General features: G+C 44.1%; 1 protein-coding gene across 1 annotated transcript; it reads right to left on the reverse strand.

Moving 5' to 3' along the window:
• Positions 1–269: 269 nt before the first annotated feature.
• On the reverse strand, positions 270–18,867 carry LOC138852737 (mucin-2-like; the record flags this gene model as incomplete). The annotated part of the gene is made up of 6 exons (XM_070085350.1): positions 270–289; positions 7,334–7,470; positions 13,904–14,010; positions 15,524–15,630; positions 16,032–16,558; positions 17,903–18,867. Coding segments are annotated over 6 exons (1,863 nt in total), but the record flags the coding sequence as incomplete, so codon positions are not given.
• Positions 18,868–19,557: the final 690 nt, after the last annotated feature.

Genomic DNA, 19,557 nt, shown 5'->3' on the forward strand with positions numbered 1-19,557 from the left:
ATCCATCAGATAGAGGGTTTACTGTAACTTGATGTGATGCTCTAGAATACCCCAAGTGCTGTACAACTCTTACAAGTTCAACACGTCCACATGAATATAATACTAAGATAACTTAATCATTACACTGTAATTAACCATTACAGTGTGATGGTTAATTTTCACGTCTTGCTAGCTATGCTCGGTCGGAGGTAGACATTTAAGAATTTCGTGGTGACTATAGTTAAAGATTTTTAAATTTTAATCAACCAGGGAAAAATGTCCACTTGTGTTTATCTGCCATAGCTCATTCCTGAAATAAATCAATAAATCATAGTATATAATACATTGGATGAATGTATAATACAGTAAGTGTATAATTTATTAGCTGAGCATATAACCTATTAGTTAAATACATTACTACCTACAAATAAAAAAATATATAACATTTATATATATATGGCGCTCATAACGGAGATAAAACACCTCAATTACTGGGAGAGCTTGAGGTTCCTAAACCTGTATTCCCTGGAACGCAGGCGGGAGAGATACATGATTATATACACCTGGAAAATCCTAGAGGGACTAGTACCGAACTTGCACACGAAAATCACTCACTACGAAAGCAAAAGACTTGGCAGACGATGCAACATCCCCCCAATGAAAAGCAGGGGTGTCACTAACATGTTAAGAGACCATACAATAAGTGTCAGGGGCCCGAGACTGTTCAACTGCCTCCCAGCATACATAAGGGGGATTACCAATAGACCCCTGGCAGTCTTCAAGCTGGCACTGGACAAGCACCTAAAGTCAGTACCTGACCAGCCAGGCTGTGGCTCGTACGTTGGTTTGTGTGCAGCCAGCAGTAACAGCCTGTTAGGTAAGACACATATGCAACAGTTAGGTATCTTTATTATGAAACGTTTCGCCTACACAGTAGGCTTCTTCAGTCAAGTACAGAAAAGTTGATAGAAGCAGAAGATACTTGAAGACGATGTAATCAGTCCATCACCCTTAAAGTTTTGAGGTGATGGACTGATTACATCGTCTTCAAGTATCTTCTGCTTCTATCAACTTTTCTGTACTTGACTGAAGAAGCCTACTGTGTAGGCGAAACGTTTCATAATAAAGATACCTAACTGTTGCATATGTGTCTTACCTAACAACCTGTCGGTATTTTATACCATTTTAATGTTCAGTAACAGCCTGGTTGATCAGGCTCTAATCCACCAGGAGGCCTGGTCACAGACCGGGCCGCGGGGGCATTGATCCCCGGAACTTTCTCCAGGTAAACTCCAGGTAAACATGTACTGTATTTTTTTTCAACGAACTGGCTGTATCCCATCGAGGTAGGGTGACCCAAAAAAGAAGAAACACTTTGATCATCACTCACTCCATCACTGTCTTGCCTGAGGAGTGCTGACACTGCACTTAATATATCTCCACCCCTCCTTCAGAGAGTAAGCACTGTACTTCCCACCTCCAGGCCTCAAGTCCAGCTAACCAGTTTCCCTGATTTCTTTTATAAATGTCACTTTGCTCACACTCCAACAGCATGTGAAGTCATAAAAAACATTTGCCTTTTCTGTCTCCCAGCTTATGCACGCTTGATGGAAGTCCAAGCCCCTCGCACAGAAAACCTCCTTTATTCCCTCCCTCCGACCTTTCCTAGGTCAACCCCTACCCTGCTTTCCTTCCACTACAGATTTATGTGCCCTCCAAGCCATTATATTTGTTCCATCCTCTCTAAATGTTGAAACCCTCAACAACCCCTCAGCCCTCTAGATAATACTTTTACAAACCCCACACCTCCACCTATCTCCAAGCTACAGATTCTCTGCATAATATTTATGCCACACACTGCCCTCAGACACCGGCCATCTTCAGCAAGGTAGGGTGGAGAGGAAAACTCATTCATCATCACTCATTCAATCCATCTTCCTAGAAGGATGCTCACAAGAGAAAGCAAGACTGAGGGACAAACAGGGGTACCAGAGAGTATACCTCGACCGCGACAGAACACAAGAAGAAAGGACTACACTGAAAGAGAGGGTACAGAGACGCAAGGAGGAACGAGAGGCAATGACGAAAATGAGCAGGACCCAGACACAGGAGGAAGGGCAAACACACCCCACAGAATCTCCCACCAAAAGACTCCAACCGCGACATTCCCAACGCAACTGAGCAACATATACTACAACCCACTCACTGTTCCCTCTGCCACCAACCCCCATATCAAAAACCTCACCCCAACAGCTGTCCCTTATGGGCATTCTGACCCCACCCCCATCATCACAAACCCCACCTACACCACAGCCCCATATAGGCCCCCACCAAGGCTCTCGCTCCCCCAACCCCAATATTCTTGCATGACCACAATGATAGAAAAGAAACTAAAAGTTTGGTACACAAACGCGGATGGAATAACGAATAAACATGAGGAGTGGAACGACTGATCAGTGAAAAATCCCCAGACATCATAGCAGTCACAGAAACAAAACTCGCTGAGACAATAACAGACACAATCTTCCCAATGGGATATCAGATCCTGAGGAAAGATAGAAGGAGTAGAGGGGGAGGAGGGGTTGCACTGCTCATAAAACACCGATGGGGATTTGAGGAAATGGAAGGCATGGACATGATTTGAGAAAGAGACTACATTGTAGGTACAATTCAGTCCGGAGAACATAAAGTAGTCATTGGAGTGATGTATAACCCACCACAGAACTGCAGGAGGCCAAGAGAGGAGTACGAAGAAAACAACAGGGTGATGGTGGACACACTGGCTGAGGTGGCAAGAAGAGCTCACTCGAGCAGAGCAAAGTTACTGGTAATGGGCGATTTCAACCACAGGGAGATCGACTGGGAAAACCTGGAGCCACATGGGGGTCCCGAAACATGGAGAGCCAAGATGATGGATGTGGTACTTGAAAACCTCATGCATCAACATGTCAAGGACACAACCAGAGAGAGAGGGGAGGATGAGCCAGCAAGACTGGATCTTGTGTTCATCCTGAGCAGTTCAGACATTGAGGACATCACTTACAAGAGGCCCCTTGGAGCTAGCGATCACGTGGTTCTGAGTTATGATTATATAGTAGAGTTACAATTGGAGAAGGTAACAGGAACTGAAAGGGGACAGGCCAAACTATAAAAGGGGGAACTACACAGGTATGAGAAACTTCCTGCAGGAGGTTCAGTGGGACAGAGAAATGGTAGGAAAATCAGTAAACGAGATGATGGAATATGTGGCAACAAAGTGCAAGGAGGCAGAGGAAAGTTTTGTTCCCAAGGGAAACAGAAATAATAGGAAGACCAAAACGAGTCCTTGGTTTACCCGAAGGTGTAGGGAGGCAAAAACTAAGTGCAACAGAGAATGGAAAAGGTACAGGAGGCATAGGACCCAGGAAAACAAGGAGATTAGTAGAAGAGCCAGAAACGAGTATGCACAGATAAGGAGGGAGGCCCAGCGACAGTATGAAAACGACATAGCATCGAAAGTCAAATCTGACCTGAAACTGCTGTATAGCCACATTAGGAGGAAGACAACAGTCAAGGACCAGGTGATAAGGCTGAGGAAAGAAGGTGGAGAACTCACAAGAAACGATCAAGAGGTATGTGAGGAGCTCAACACGAGATTTAAGGAAGTATTTACAGTAGAGACAGGAAGGACTCTGGGGGGGACAGACCAGATGGGGACACCAGCAAGGAATACACCAACAAGTGTTGGACGACATACATACAGATGAGGAGGAGGTGAAGAAACTGCTAAGGGACATCGATACCTCAAAGGCAATGGGACCGGACATCTCCCCGTGGGTCCTTAGAGAGGGAGCAGATATGTTGTGCGTGCCACTTACCACAATCTTCAACACGTCCCTGGAAACTGGGCAACTACCTGAGGTATGGAAGACAGCAAATGTAGTTCCCATTTTTAAAAAAGGAGACAGAAAAGAGGCACTAAACTATAGACCTGTGTCATTGACGTGTATAGTATGCAAAATTATGGAGAAGATTATCAGGAGGAGAGTGGTGGAGCACCTGGAACGGAACAAGAGTATAAATGCCAACCAGCACGGATTCACGGAAGGTAAATCCTGTGTCACAAACCTTCTGGAGTTTTATGATAAAATAACGGAAGTAAGACATGAGAGAGAGGGGTGGGTTGATTGCATCTTCTTGGACTGCAAGAAGGCCTTTGACACAGTTCCTCACAAGAGATTAGTGCAGAAGCTAGAGCATCAAGCGCATATAACAGGAAGGGCACTGCAATGGATCAGAGAATACCTGACAGGGTGGCAACAACGAGTCATGGTACGTAATGATGTATCACAGTGGGCACCTGTGATGAGCGGGGTCCCACAGGGGTCGGTCCTAGGACCAGTGCTATTTTTGGTATATGTGAATGACATGATGGAAGGGTTAGACTCAGAAGTGTCCCTGTTTGCAGATGATGTGAAGTTAATGAGGAGAATTAAATCTGATGAGGACCAGGCAGGACTTCAAAGAGACCTGGACAGACTGGACAACTGGTCCAGCAAATGGCTTCTCGAATTTAATCCTGCCAAATGCAAAGTCATGAAGATAGGGGAAGGGCACAGAAGACCAATGACAGAGTATAGGCTAGGTGGCCAAAGACTGCAAACCTCACTCAAGGAGAAAGATCTTGGGGTGAGTATAACACCGAGCATGTCTCCGGAAGCACACATCAATCAGATAACTGCTGCAGCATATGGGCGCCTGGCAAACCTGAGAACAGCATTCCGATACCTTAGTAAGGAATCGTTCAAGACACTGTACACCGTGTATGTCAGGCCCATACTGGAGTATGCAGCACCTGTTTGGAACCCGCACTTGATAAAGCACGTCAAGAAACTAGAGAAAGTACAAAGGTTTGCCACAAGGTTAGTTCCAGAGCTAAGGGGAATATCCTATGAAGAAAGATTAAGGGAAATCGGCCTGACGACACTGGAGGACAGGAGGGTCAGGGGAGACATGATAACGACATATAAAATATTGCGTGGAATAGACAAGGTGGACAAAGACAGGATGTTCCAGGGAGGGGACACAGAAACAAGAGGCCACAATTGGAAGTTGAAGACACAAATGAGTCAGAGAGATATTAGGAAGTATTTCTTCAGTCATAGAGTTGTAAGGCAGTGGAATAGCCTAGAAAATGACGTAGTGGAGGCAGGAACCATACACAGTTTTAAGACGAGGTTTGATAAAGCTCATGGAGCGGGGAGAGAGAGGGCCCAGTAGCAACCGGTGAAGAGGCGGGGCCAGGAGCTAAGACTCGACCCCTGAAACCACAAATAGGTGAGTACAAATAGGTGAGTACCCCTCCTTCAGAGTTCAGGCACTGTCCTTCCCACCTCTGAGAATCAAGTCTGGCTAACCAGTTTTCATGAATCCCTTCATAAATGTCATCTTGCTCACACTCCAACAGAACGTTAAGCCACAAAACCCATTCGTCTCCACTCCGATTTAACACATTCACATAAACAGAGACGAACTAAACTAATAATAAACATTTATCTCATGAACTTGATGCTGTCTGTTGTTTCACAAAAGTCAGATAAATCTGCAACTAACTGAATGGTGGTGAAAACTTCGTGTATATTTGTTCATCTACATATTTCCTATGCACCTGATCCCGCACTTCATCCCTGGCACATCGGAACAAAAAAATATAGTTATTGTTTGACCTCTCTCCCTCATGGCTTCACCTTTGACCTCTCCCAAGCCTGACCTTAGTGTGCTGGTTCACCTTACAAATCAGTGCATCAGTAGGCATCCTTTCAAAGATATGGTGCTATGTGCCCCAATCAGCTCTTCTAGCTTTGTACCATTCTCTCATTTATCCTTACCTCACCGAAGGTATTTGTGCATGGGGCCTCAGTTCACCTTACAAATCCACAGCAAAGATATGGTGCTAAATCACTCTTAGCTTTGTAATTCTCTCATTTATTTTCACCGAAATGCAAGCCCAGCAAAAAAGCTGCAGTGCAACTGATTACTAACTCCTGCATTAGACAACACACTTCACCACTTTTCAAGAGTCTTTAACTTGCTAAATATACAAAACATCCACACTTTTTATTGTGCCCACTACATACACAGAACACTGTACTCTAATGTAAACCATCCTCTCAAACTCCTCCTCGATAACTATAACGGAACACACGACAATAATACGAGACACAGATCACTCTTCGATATTCCCTGTGTTCATCTCTCCCTATGCAAAAATGCTATGCACGTAAAAGGCCCAAAGATCTGGAATTCATTGCCAGAAGAAACTAAAGGACCCCTGTCTGCAAATCAGTTTAAGGCTCAAACAAGAAATCACCTCATTACCCAAAATTAACCAGACAAACCATACCTAATCACTACCAGTTTCTCAAAAGCGACTCATTGTGCTGGTGGTGCTCAACCGTTTACTACTTCGAAATTACGATGTCTGTTCTTTTCATTGTTTTAAATAGTAGTAGATTGCAATACAGTACATCATAATGTAAATTGTTCCACTGTAATACCAAATTTCATTGTTTTAAATAGTACTAAACTGTAATACATCACATTGTAAATTGTTTTAAATTGTTACATTGTAATACTGTAATCTTTATTAACTAATTCAATAGTGTAAAAATTCTCTACTAGACTTATCAAAACCATATAGCATCACCTGATATAATATTCAGTTCTCCTGTACTCACTCTAACTCATCTAATGACCAAATGAACTATGCATTATTGCCTTACTATTCTTAAGTTAATCTTTAAGTTTGCCCAAAATTCTCAGCATACAGAGGGGCTCTTGGCATGTACACCCAACTATTATATTCATCTGTACAACCATGTAATTTGTCAAAATAAAAAATTTAAATCTAAATCTAGAAAGTCTAATCTGGACAAAACATCACAATAAATATTTCTCTGCAAAATATAGTCTAACACTATTGTTTATTTAGTGATTGTTATTAGTTCAGAAGTTTTCTGTGAAGACTAACTGACATTCTAATAAGCATTTGTTAATTACCATAATCCAAAATATTTAGTGATGTATAAACTGCACAGAAGAGTAAACTAGCTCTTTATATCTGATTATGAACCCAGTTGTTGATCTGTTTTCTCTTTCTCATGACTGTGGAAAATGGCAGATCAGTCTTGCTAACCTGTATTTCTTAAAAGATATTCAGACATTTTTTTTCAACTCAGAAGGCCTAGTCTCACACTGGGCCTGCAGCGCTGTATAGCCCTTGTGGCTTAGCGCTTCTTTTTGATTATAATAATAATAATAATCACACTGGGCCTCCAGAGCAATGATTCCGGAACCATCCAGAAATGTAACCAACCTGTAATTGACATCTGGAAACCAATATCAGTGCCACCATTAGCTGTAGATGTGAAGACGAACTGACTGGTCAGAGGAATGCTGTAGTAGTTAAACAGAGTCCAGCTTCTTCCTCCAATATTACCGCACAGCTTTTCACTGTAGGAATAACACAACAGGAAGTAGTAGAGTTAGATTTTAGTATAACCACTGTGAATAAATGAGTTAATTAACAGAAACCTCTTGAAACTTAAATGGAATCATAGCTATATTTTTTGTAATGTGTGTTTTAGTAGTAATGCCCAAAAACTTTAATTTTAAGCTGGTATTGTATTTTACGAACAATCCGCACTTGGAAAAGGAACCTTATTATCACGTTTCGGGCCATCCTATCACTGTCAAGTCAAAAGTTAGGCAAGAAAAAGTAGACGACATAAGACACTAGGAGATGGCTGGGAGGAGAAAGATGGTGGTAAAAGTAGAGGTAGTACTAGTAGTAGTAGTAGTAATTCGTGAATTGTTCCAGCCATGACACTGACTTGATTCTTTAAGCTAGTATATTATTTCTTATATGATAAATGGAATACATATTCTGGCTGCAGTTAAAGCTTAACAGATATGGCAGACATGTACTCCATTGGTACATGCATACACATGTGTACTCTACATGTATGTCATCTAATCAAGAATGATCAGAAGTTGGAAAAGATGTATAGTATTGTAAACAGGCTAGTCCCAACACAGTCACTAGATGAGCTGAACCTGGCGATTTTTAAAGAGAGGAGTACTAGTGAAGACAAGATGTAGATTGACAAGACACGTAAAAGAACTGATGGGGACAATAGAAAAAAAAATCACAGTGTGATTCATTATTTTTTTTACTATGTGGAGTGTGTAGACAGCCTGTACTGTCAGAACACACAGCCTAGCCGTCTGCTCTGACTAGTTCATATTTCGCGGCATTTAGGTGCTGCCCTCTGTAGGCTCACCCAGGTCAGTGGGAGGCTGAGCCCATTCGCTCTCACTCCTAGGCCGACCCACTTGATAGACACAAGTGCACCCCCTCCACGGACTGGCTTGCGGTCACTCCCTCACACTGCCCGTTGTGTACTCATTCCTATCCAATTAAAGCCAAACTAGTCCACGGCCGTATCATTGCTACCTACGCTACCTTCATCGGCACTAACCGCTGTTCAGCAGCAAGAACAGCAATAACAAGTGGTAATACACAAATAATCCACACATAGGAGAGAGGAGCTAAAGGTCTTGGTCATATGACCAAAAGACTAGCGTCTTGTTTCTGGATGAATCTAACAACCATCTCCACCACCACCAAGGAACAAACTTCAAAATGCAAGGATCAAAAGCAAGGAAATATAAATTAAAGGGTGCTACTTTAGCATGCTGTCTAGCAGCTTATTTACACTTTAGCATGCGGTCTACCAGCACTTTTACACTTAACCTAACTGGGTAAGGTTAGGTAGACCGCACATTAAATGTCAGTTCTCAGCGTAGACTACGAATACTGCGGCAGACAGCACGGTAAAGTAGCACCAATTCAAGTTAAAAACGCAGATGAGTCACAGGAATGTTAGACAGTCCTTTAATTCAGCCTAATGACAGTAGGAAAGTGAAACGAACTAAATATAATAGTAAGGAACGTGCCACACATGATTTAAAATGGTTATGATAAAGGCCAAAAGGCTAAACTCTTGCAGTACAAACCTAAGAGAAGGGGTCATGACTGCTACGGGTTTAGCATTTAACCAGAAATATAGTAAGAGACGGGGCTAAGAGCCAAAATTTGGCTCCCTTCCCCCAGTTCCCCCAAGGGAAGTTTCTTGGTGCTGGTGAGGGGCTCATGATCTAAGAAATTGGACCTGTGTTCCAATTCCTTTAATCGAGCATCAATACCTTCCATTACCCTAGGCGTTGTATGACCCCTACGGGTTTAGACCTCCCCCTATAAATACAATATACTACATCCCTGTAAATAAAAATTGGCGAGTATCCTAGATTAAAATACCAGCAAAAACAAATTAATGAATAACGAAAAATCCCTCGAAGAATAAAGAGGATTATAATGATCACAAGTACTCCAATGAACCAGCTAACAGTGAAGTCAAAAGGTAATTCAAACGAAGATTACAGTAATGTATGGTTTTGGTTTAATATGTATACCCACTGCCAGGACGTATGTACAATTATAAACAATAAACAGAGACCAGTTAAAACTTATTAGTGAATAGAGTTTGGGATAAGTATGAGAACACTCACCCCTACAGCTATAGCACACTCGTACAGAAAGACAGTTCTAGTATAGTGTTAGCCAGCCTAAGGCAGGTGAAGGTCTACACATCTAGGATGTTCCTACATCTAAGGTAACCTCACCCAGGCCATCCACAGACTGAAAACATCAGACAGTCCCATGCCAAGGTGCTACACACATCCTGGCCGTGCCTAAGGCACGGCCAGGATGTGTGCGGGAAAGTGGTTGCGTGAAAGTGTGCGGGAAAGTGGTTGCGTGACATGTCTAATACCAGACAAATGTCTCTAAACAGAAAGCTAGAGCAAGTTGCAACTGTCAGAAACACCCTACAATTGCACTCGGCACAATCTACAGACATCATGAAGAATGACAGGAAAACCTGTGAAGAAAGATTAAATTATTATTCAGAATCATAAAAGCATAATTTAACTCAAGGTGTTAAACTATATAGCTGTGACAGAAGAAGTGGGAAAGCACTTTGAAGAATTAGGCACATCAAAGGAAATGGAACCACAGAAGTAGCCGAGGTACTGCGTATGCCACAAACCAGGATCTACATGTCACAGGATACATAAGATTTGCTAAATGTTGTACTAAATTTCCAAAAAATGAAACACAAGAGGCTCTATACTACAGGCCACTATCACTAACATCTACATCATGCAAAAAGTATTTAAGAAAATAATAAGTAAGCTAATAAATCACCTGGAAAGCAAGTGTTAACCAAAAAAAAATAAAAATAAAAACTGTCTCCAGAGAAGGAAGATCTTGCTCATATCTTCGAGTTACGCAAATCTAATGAGAAAAATGAGGAGAGGTGAGGACTACAAGATGCTACAGGAAGACCTGAGAAAGCTACTTGAATGGTTAAACATTTGACTAGTGGATATCAATCCCAGCATACTTAGGATGGTGAGCACGTGAATAGACGGTAGGAGGACAGAGGGAGCACATCACACGAGAGGAAGACACATCAGACCTGGAGGTAGGTACCAACTCTCTCGTCTAAGAAACACAACAAAATATCTGTCACAACTTGAACGCTGGCATATAAAAAAAAAACTTCAGAACTCTGAAGGAGGCAGAAAACTGTATACATACATAAGAACAGTATTGAAGTTTGCGATCCCAACATGAGCCCCCCATCCCCTCAAGCCTACAAAAAAAATTAAGGTGGTTTAAAAATTTGCCACAAGTCAGTCCCAGAACTAGAGGAACTGGTATATGGAGATAGGTTAATAGTTAAATATCATCACATAGGAGCTGTAAATCAACCCCTACAACCAGAAATAAGCGAGTACATACACACTCACACACACACACACAATTAGGTGAGTACGCACACCTGGAGCTACATGGGGGTCCCGAAACTTGGAGAGCCAAAATGATGGATGTAATACTGTAAAACCTTATGCACAAACATGTTAGGGACACTACCAGAGTGAGAGAGGGGAGGCTGAACCAGCAAGACCGGACCTTGTGTTCACCCTGAGTAGCTCAGACATTGAGGACATCACATATGAAAGGCCCCTTGGACCTAGTGATCATGCAGTTCTGAGCTTTGAATACATAGTTGCAAGTGGAGAGGGTAACAGGATAGAAAGGGACAAGCCAGACTTTAAAAGGGGGGACTACACAATTATGAGGAACTTCCTACAGGAGGTTCAGTGGGAAAGAAAATTGGTAGGAAAGTCAGTAAACGGAATGATGGACTACGTAACAACAAGATGCAAGGACAACAGAAATCATGGGAAGACCAGAATAAGTCCTTGGTTTACCTGAAGGTGTAGGGAGGCAAAAACTAAGTGCACTAGAGAATGGAAAAAGTACAGAAGGCATAGGACCCAGGAAAATAGAGAGATTAGTCGAAGAACCAGACGAGGGAGGCCCAGCGACAGTACGAAAACAACATAGCATCGAAAGTCAAGTCTAACCCAAAACTGTTTTATAGCCACATTAGGAGGAAGACAACTATTACTACCCAGGGATAATAAGGCCTGTTATCCTGGGTGTAAAGGGGAACAAGGAGCAGAACAAACACAGCTGAATGACTTTGAAATATATTTTCCTTCACCAAGAGCAATGTGGATATTTACACATGTGTACACAATATACAGTTGGAAATGTATGTGTACAATGCGGTTAAGGCAAGGCCAAGACACAACCTGGAGGCAGAATGGACAACGATGCTCAACCAGCTCTAGTATGGAAATGACAAGGGTAGAGGTTGAACCTGGGGTACTGATCGAACGATGAGGCCCCATCGTTCGACGCTAGTACTAGTTCACTGGATGGCGAGATAGCCTTTCAATGAGGGTGTGTACATGCGCCGAATAATGGCTATGTACTCTTTGCATGCCACAACAACAGTCAAGGACCAGGTAATTAGGCTGAGGAAAGAAGGTGGGGAGCTCACAAGAAACGACCAAGAGGTATATGAGGAGTTCAACATGAGATATAAGGAAATATTTACAATGGAGACAGAAAAGACACTGAGAAGACAAAACAGAGGGGTACACCAACAAGGGATATGCCAACAAGTGTTGGATGAAATACACACAACTGAGGAGGAGGTGAAGAAGCTGCTGTGTGAACTTGATACCTCAAAGGCAGTGGGACCTTAGAGAGGGAGCAGAGACGCTGTGTGTGCCATTAACCACAATTTTCAACACATCCCTTGAAACTGGGCAACTACCTGGGGTATGGAAGACGGCAAATTTAGTCCTCATCTTTAAAAAGGAGGCAGAAACGAGGCACTAAACTATAGCCCAGTGCCACTGACGTGTATAGTATGCAGAGTCATGGACAAGATTATCAGGAGGAGAGTGGTGGAGCACCTGGAATGGAACAAGATTGTAAACGCCAACTAGCACAGATTCATGGAAGGCAAATCCTGTGTCACAAACCTACTGGATTTTATGACAAGGTAACAGAAGTAAGACTAGAGAGATAGATGGGTTGATTGCATTTTCTTGGACTGCAAGAAGGCCTTCGACACAGTTCGTCACAAGATCCTCACAGTTCCTCACAAGAGAAGCTAGAGGATCAGGCACATATAACTGGAAGGGCAATGCAATGGATCAGAGAATACCTGACATGGAGGCAACAGTGAGTCATGGTATGTGATGAGGTATCACAATGGGCGCCTGTGACGAGCGGGGTCCCACAGGGGTCAGTCCTAGGACCAGTGCTATTTATGGCATATGTGAATGACATGATGGAAGGGGTAGACTCAGGAGTGTCCCTGTTTGCAGATGATGTGAAGTTAATGAGGAAATTTAAATCAGATGAGGATCAGGCAGGACTACAAAGAGACCTGGACAGGCTAGATGCGTGGTCCAGCAACTGGCTCTTAGAATTTAACCCCGCCAAATGCAAAATCATGAAGATCGGGGAAGGGCAAAGAAGATCACAGAGTATAGGCTAGGTGGCCAAAGACTGCAAACCTCACTCAAGGAGAAAGATCTTGGGGTGAACATAATACCGAGCACGTCTCCGGAAGCATACATTAACCAGATAACTGCTGCAGCGTATGGGCGCCTGGCAAACTTGAGAATAGTGTTCCGATACCTTAGTAAGGAATCGTTCAAGACACTGTACACTGTATACGTCAGGCCCATACTGGAGTATGCAGCACCAGTTTGGAACCCACACCTGGTCAAGCACGTCAAGAAATTAGAGAAAGTGCAAAGATTTGCGACAAGACTAGTTCCAGAGCTCAGGGAAATGTCCTACAAAGAAAGGTTAAGGGAAAACTGCCTGATGACACCGGAGGACAGGAGGGCTAGGGAAGACATGATAACGACATACAAAATACTGCGAGGAATAGATAAGGTGGACATAAGATGTTCCAGAGATGGGACACAGAAACAAGGGGACACAATTGGAAGTTGAAGACTCAGATGAGTCAAAGGAGTGTTAGGAAGTATTTTTTAAGTCATAGAGTTGTCAGGAAGTGGAATAGTCTGGCAAGTGATGTTGTGGAGGCAGGAACCATACACAATTTTAAGAAGAGGTATGATAAAGCTTATGGAGCAGGGAGAGAGAGGACTCAGTAGCGGTCAGTGAAGAGGCGGGGCCAGGAGCTGAGTCCCGACCCCTGCAACCACAAATAGGTGAGTACCAGCTGTGAATCGACCCCTGCTGGTTGCTTATACACTTTCCTACAACCAGTCTGCCAGATTACTATTATCATCATTACTGTCATCACGAGGAAGCGCTAAACTTGTAAAGGGTCAAACATCACCAGCGAACTGGGAAGCATAAACCTGTCACCGGCACCAAGTCAGAGCACAAGGTGTTGAATCAAGTTAAAGAGCTTACTTTATGTCCTTGACAAGTCTGTCTCCTGTACAGCCTGGAGTGAGGAAGATCCTGCCGGGGCCCACCACGCTCACCACAGCGAACACCATCTCCAACAGAGACGGTACCTGCACCGTCAGATGGGTTAGTTAATGAGGACGGGGGGAGGTTTGAATCTTATCGACTACACTAGGGTCATTAAGGCTGTACGTATGCAGGCAGGAATAACAGGAAAAGCATTGCAATAGATCAAGGAATACCTGATCGGAAGGAAACAGTAATGGTGAAAGAATATTATCATCCCTAAAATAGGGATAAAATTCTCAGCATATATACGGTGAGAGAAATGCAACTCTCAGTGTATACTATATATCCTGCATTGAGAGGGACAAAGTTGCATATGTTACTTATTCTATGTAATATATTCAGTAATTAATATTAACTCTTCGTGTAGTCTGTAATGTATTCTAAATTATTTCTGAGTAATATATTCTTGTTTGTACAAGTATGTGACATATTTCGCAATCTATTATACACTGTCAGTTGTATACGTTACCATGGAAGGTGCACTGGTTATCCTGTTGGGTTTGTGTTGGTATGAGATACCGATACAGTGGTAGGGAAAACGTGCAGTTACGTTGTACCTTTATTCTAAGACGTTTCGCCCGCACAGGGTAGTAAAAGATAGGCTTTATCAGAGCAGTGAGAGATATATCTAATAAATTGTAAGTGTACTCACCTATCTTTGGCTGCAGGGGTCGAGTCCTAGCTCCTGGCCCCGCCTCTTCACCGGTTGCTACTGTGTGTGTGTGTGTGTGTGTGTGTGTGTGTGTGTGTGTGTGTGTGTGTGTGTGTGCGTGTGTGTGTTCTCCATTATATTATCTCCATGAAAGACACAATAATTTAGGAGGAGAACGGCTTAAGAAGGAGACTTCATTCGGCTTATTAACCCCGAAGGATTAGTAATCCAGGATAACCCACTAAAGCCAATCATTGTGGCTTATTTCCAGTCAACTAATTCCCAGGTGTCTATATACTGGTAGTTAATAAGTGGGGGTCGACCCCATGTCTTCTAGGATGTGAGCCTCCGGGTGCGCTAGCCTGCACTACCACGTACCAGGTATGTGAGCCTCCGGGTGCGCTAGCCTGCACTACCACGTACCAGGTATGTGAGCCTCCGGGTGCGCTAGCCTGCACTACCACGTACCAGGTATGTGAGCCTCCGGGTGCGCTAGCCTGCACTACCACGTACCAGGTATGTGAGCCTCCGGGTGCGCTAGCCTGCACTACCACGTACCAGGTATGGGACAAATGGTTTATAAAACCGACAAGATGATAAATAAGACACTTGTGCAACTTTTGGATGTATCTGGCTGGAGAAAATTTTCCAGAATAAAGATACCCAAAATTTACACACGAGTCTCATTGATCAACTACTAGCTATCATGGAAGCTGCATTATCTGCGTGAATGACACGATCTTAAGGACAGAATAGAGTTGGTGAATACTATGTGGGTTCCTCTTTGCATCAAATTTATATTTGTCATCATCTGCATCTTGTAGATAGCAGTGGGAGATTACTTAGACATTCCCTCCACCTCTTACATAGAAGTCACTTAAAGTTACTACACCTTCACTTACCGTCACAGTGAGGGTACAGGTGATGCCCTTTGGGTACTGGGTGGGATAGCCCGGGGTGCTCCAGTAACTCTGGGAGCCACTGGACACCAACACAGCCATGTTGCAGTCTGCAGAAGAAGCAACACCTCTTAATATCTTAGTGTCTCTCTCTGGGTGACATGAACCGGCAAATGAAACCCGCATATCCAGAGGCACAACAAGCAATTCCTTTGGTTCGTAAAGCATTGTAATCCCTTGTAAATCCGGTACCTACGTAGTAACATCAGGCAATCGAAGACATAGGACCATAGCAACTACGCACCATTGCAAAGGCTTAAAAACCATTCAGTGGAAATCTATACAAATATAAAATATTGATAGTTGGATTTATATAGTGAAATATTAATCATCTATTTTGATGTTTTCAATCGGCCCCTACCCCCCCCCCAAAAAAAAAAAAAAAAAAAAAAAAGGTTATTCCACTATTTTAGGAAGCTCAGGAAATACACACAATAACGTATGGACATACTTGCGCTGAAATTAGCAACAGTAGTTGTGGCAGGTGTGGTAGATGTAGCGGTGGTGGGTGTGGTTGTAGTAGTTCTGGTAGTGGTGGTGGGTGTGGTTGTGGTAGTGGTGATGGGTGTGAGTCTGGTTGTAGTAGTTCTGGTAATGGTGATGGGTGTGGTTGTAGTAGATGTAGTGGTTTTTGTCGTTGTGGTAGATTTACTGGTGGTAGTTTTAACTGAAGATTTAGAGGTAGTTTTGGTACTAGAGACAGTAGTTTTTACATTAGTAGTTCTCTGAGTTGGAATGGTTGTACTGGTGGCTGCAGCGGACGTTACAGGTGATGTGGTTGTAGTTAGTGGAGTTCTTGTGGTTGGTGTGGTTGTAGTACCAGACATTTTTGTAGTTAAAGTTGTAGTGGTGACTGGTGAGGATGTAGTATGTGTAGCGGTGATGGTGGTTGAGGTAGGTGTAGTGGGGGTGGGCGTGGTTATGGTAGACGTAGAGGTGGAGAGTATGGTAAGTGTGGTGGTGGTAGTGCTTGTAGTTCTGGAAGATGTAGAAGTGATGGTAGTACGTGTGGTTGAGAAAGGTGTAATGGAGGTAGTGAGTATGGTTGTGGTGGATGTAATGGTGGTGGTGGGTATGGTTGTGGTAGATGCAGTCGTGGTGGTGAGTGTGGTTGTGGTAGATGTAGTGGTGGTAGAGGAAGTGGTTGTGGTAATTGTAGTGGCGGTGGGTGTGGTTGTGGTAGATGTAATGGTGGTGGTGGATGTGGTTGTGGTAGATGTAGTGGTAGTGGTGGGTGACGTTGTGGTAGTTGTAGTGGTGGTGGCTGTGGTTGTGGTAGCTGTAGTGGTGGTGGGTGTGGTTGTGGTAGGAGTAGTGGTGGTAGTGGGTGTGGTTGTGGTAGCTGCAGTGGTGGTGGGTGTGGTTGTGGTAAGAGTAGTGGTGGTAGTGGGTGTGGTTGTGGTAGCTGCAGTGGTGGTGGGTGTGTTTGTGGTAGCATTAGTGGTGGTAGTGGGTGTGGTAGGTGTAGTGGTTATGCTAGGTGGGGTTGTGTTACGTGCAACGGTAGTGGTGCTTGTGGTTATGGTAAGTGTAGTGGTGGTGAATGTGCTTGTCAATGTGGATATCGTAGGTGTTGTGGTGGGTGTGGTTCTGGAAGTAGTAGTGGTGGGTGTGGTAGGTGTCGTGGTAGTGGGTGTGACTGAAGTAGATGTAGTGGTGGTAGAGGGTGTAGTAGATGTTGTGGTGGTAGAAGGTATGGTAGATGTAGTGGTGGTAGAGGGTGTGGTAGATGTAGTGGTGGTAGAGGCTGTGGTAGATGTAGCGGTAGAGGGTGTGGTAGATGTAGTAGTGGTAGAGGGTGTTGTAGATGTAGTGGTGGTAGAAAGTGTGGTAGATGTTGTGGTGATAGAAGGTGTGGTAGATGTAGTGGTGGTAGAGGGTGTGGTAGATGTAGCGGTGGTAGAAGGTGTGGTAGATGTAGTGGTGGTAGAGGCTGTGGTAGATGTAGTGGTAGAGGGTGTGATAGATGTAGTAGTGGTAGAGGGTGTGGTAGATGTAGTGGTGGTAGAGGGTGTGGTAGATGTTGTGGTGGTAGAAGGTGTGGTAGATGTAGTGGTGGTAGAGGGTGTGGCAGATGTAGTGGTGGTAGAGAGTGTGGTAGATGTAGTGGTATTAGAGGGTGTGGTAGATGTGGTAATGGTAGAGGGTGTGGTAGATGTAGTGGTGGCAATGGGTATGGTAGATGTAGTGGTGGGCTTGGTTGTGGTAGATGTAATGGTGGTGGTGGGTGTGGTTATGGTTGATATAGTGGTGGTGATGGGTGTGGTTGTGGTAGTTGTGGTTGCGGGTGTGGTTGCGGTAGATGTGGTGGTGATGGTGGGCCTGGTTGTGGTAGATGTAGCGGTGGTAGTGGTTGTGGTTGGGGTAGATGTAGTGGTGATAGTGGGTGTGGTTGTGGTAGATGTAGTGGTGGTAGTGAGTGTGGTTGTGGTAGTGAGTGTGGTTGTGGTAGTGGGTGTGGTTGTGGTAGATGTTGTGGTGGTGATGGTGGGTGTGGTTGTAGAAGATGTAATGGTGATAGGGAGCGTGCTTGTGGTAGATGTAGAGGTGATGGTGGGGGTGGTTGTAGATGTAGTGGTGGTGGTGGTGAGTGTAGTTGTAGATGTAGTGGTGTTAGTGGGTGTGGTTGTGGTAGATGTAGTGGTGGTAGTTGATGTGGTTGTAAAAGATGAAATGGTAATAGGGGGCGTGCTTGTGGAAGAAGTAGAGGTGATGACTGGTGTGGTTGTAGATGTAGTGGTAGTGGTGTGCGGGGTTGAGGTAGATGTAGTGGTGATGGCAGGTGTAGTAGTAGATGTAGTGGTGGTGGTGGTGGTAGGTGTAGTTTTAGATGTAGTGGTGTGTGCAGTTGTGGTAGATGTAATGGTTGTTGTGGTTGTGGTAGATGTAGTGGTGATGGTGATGGTAGATATAGTAGTGGTGAGTATGGTTGTAATTGTGGTGGAGGTGGGCTTTGCAGTAGACGTAGTGGTGATGGCGGGTGTGGTTGTAGTAGATGTAGTGGTGGTGGTGGTGGGTGTAGATGTAGTAGTGGTAGTGAGTGTGGTTGTGGTATATGTAGTGGTGGTGGGTGGGGTTGTGGTAGTTGTAGTGGTGGTGAGTGAGGTTTTAAATGTAGTGGAAGTGGGTGTTACAGTAGATGTGGTGATGATGGCGGGTGTGGTTGTAGTAGATGTAGTGGTGGTGGTTGTGGGTGTAGTTGTAGTGGTGGTAGTGGGTGTGGTTGTGGTAGATGTAGTGGTGGTAGTGGGTGTGGTTGTATAAGATGCAATGGTGATAGCGGGCGTGCTTGTGGTCGATGTAGAGATAATGGTGGGTATTGTTGTAGATGTACTGGTGGTGGTGGGTGGGGTTGTGGGAGATGTAGTGGTGGGGGTGGAGGTGGTTGGAATAGAGGTGACAGTGGTAGATATGATTGTGGTTGTTATGGTTATAATGGTTGTTATGGTTATGGCTGTTGTGGTTGTGGTTGGTGACGTTGTGGTAGTTGTTGTGGTTTCAGTAGTTATAGAAGAGATGGGTAGTGTGGTTTTGGCAGTTGTAGTGGTGTTGGATGGTATGGTTGTGGTAGGTATAGTGGTGCTGGGTGTGGTTGTGGTAGTTGTAGGGGTGGTAGATGTGATTGTGGTACTTGTAGTGGTGGTACTGAAGAGTGTCGTTGTGGTAGGTGTAGTGGTGGTGAATGTGCTTGTGAACGTGGATGTCGTAGGTGTTGTGGTAGTGGTGAGTGTGATAGATGTAGTGGTGCTAGAGGGTGTGGTAGATTTAGTGGTGGCAGTGGGTGTGGTAGATGTAGTGGCGATGGTGGGTGCGGTTGTGGTATATGTAGTGGTGATGGTGAGTGGGGTAGTGGTAGAAGTAGTGGTGGTGGTGGGTGTGGTTGTGGCAGATGTAGTGGTGGTAGAGGGAGTGGTTGTGGTAATTGTAGTGGTGGTAGTGGGTGTGGTAGGTGTAGTGGTTATGCTAGGTGGGGTTGT

This window comes from Cherax quadricarinatus, chromosome 15, assembly GCF_038502225.1.
Source record: "Cherax quadricarinatus isolate ZL_2023a chromosome 15, ASM3850222v1, whole genome shotgun sequence".
NCBI classification, from domain to species: Eukaryota; Metazoa; Arthropoda; class Malacostraca; order Decapoda; family Parastacidae; genus Cherax; species Cherax quadricarinatus.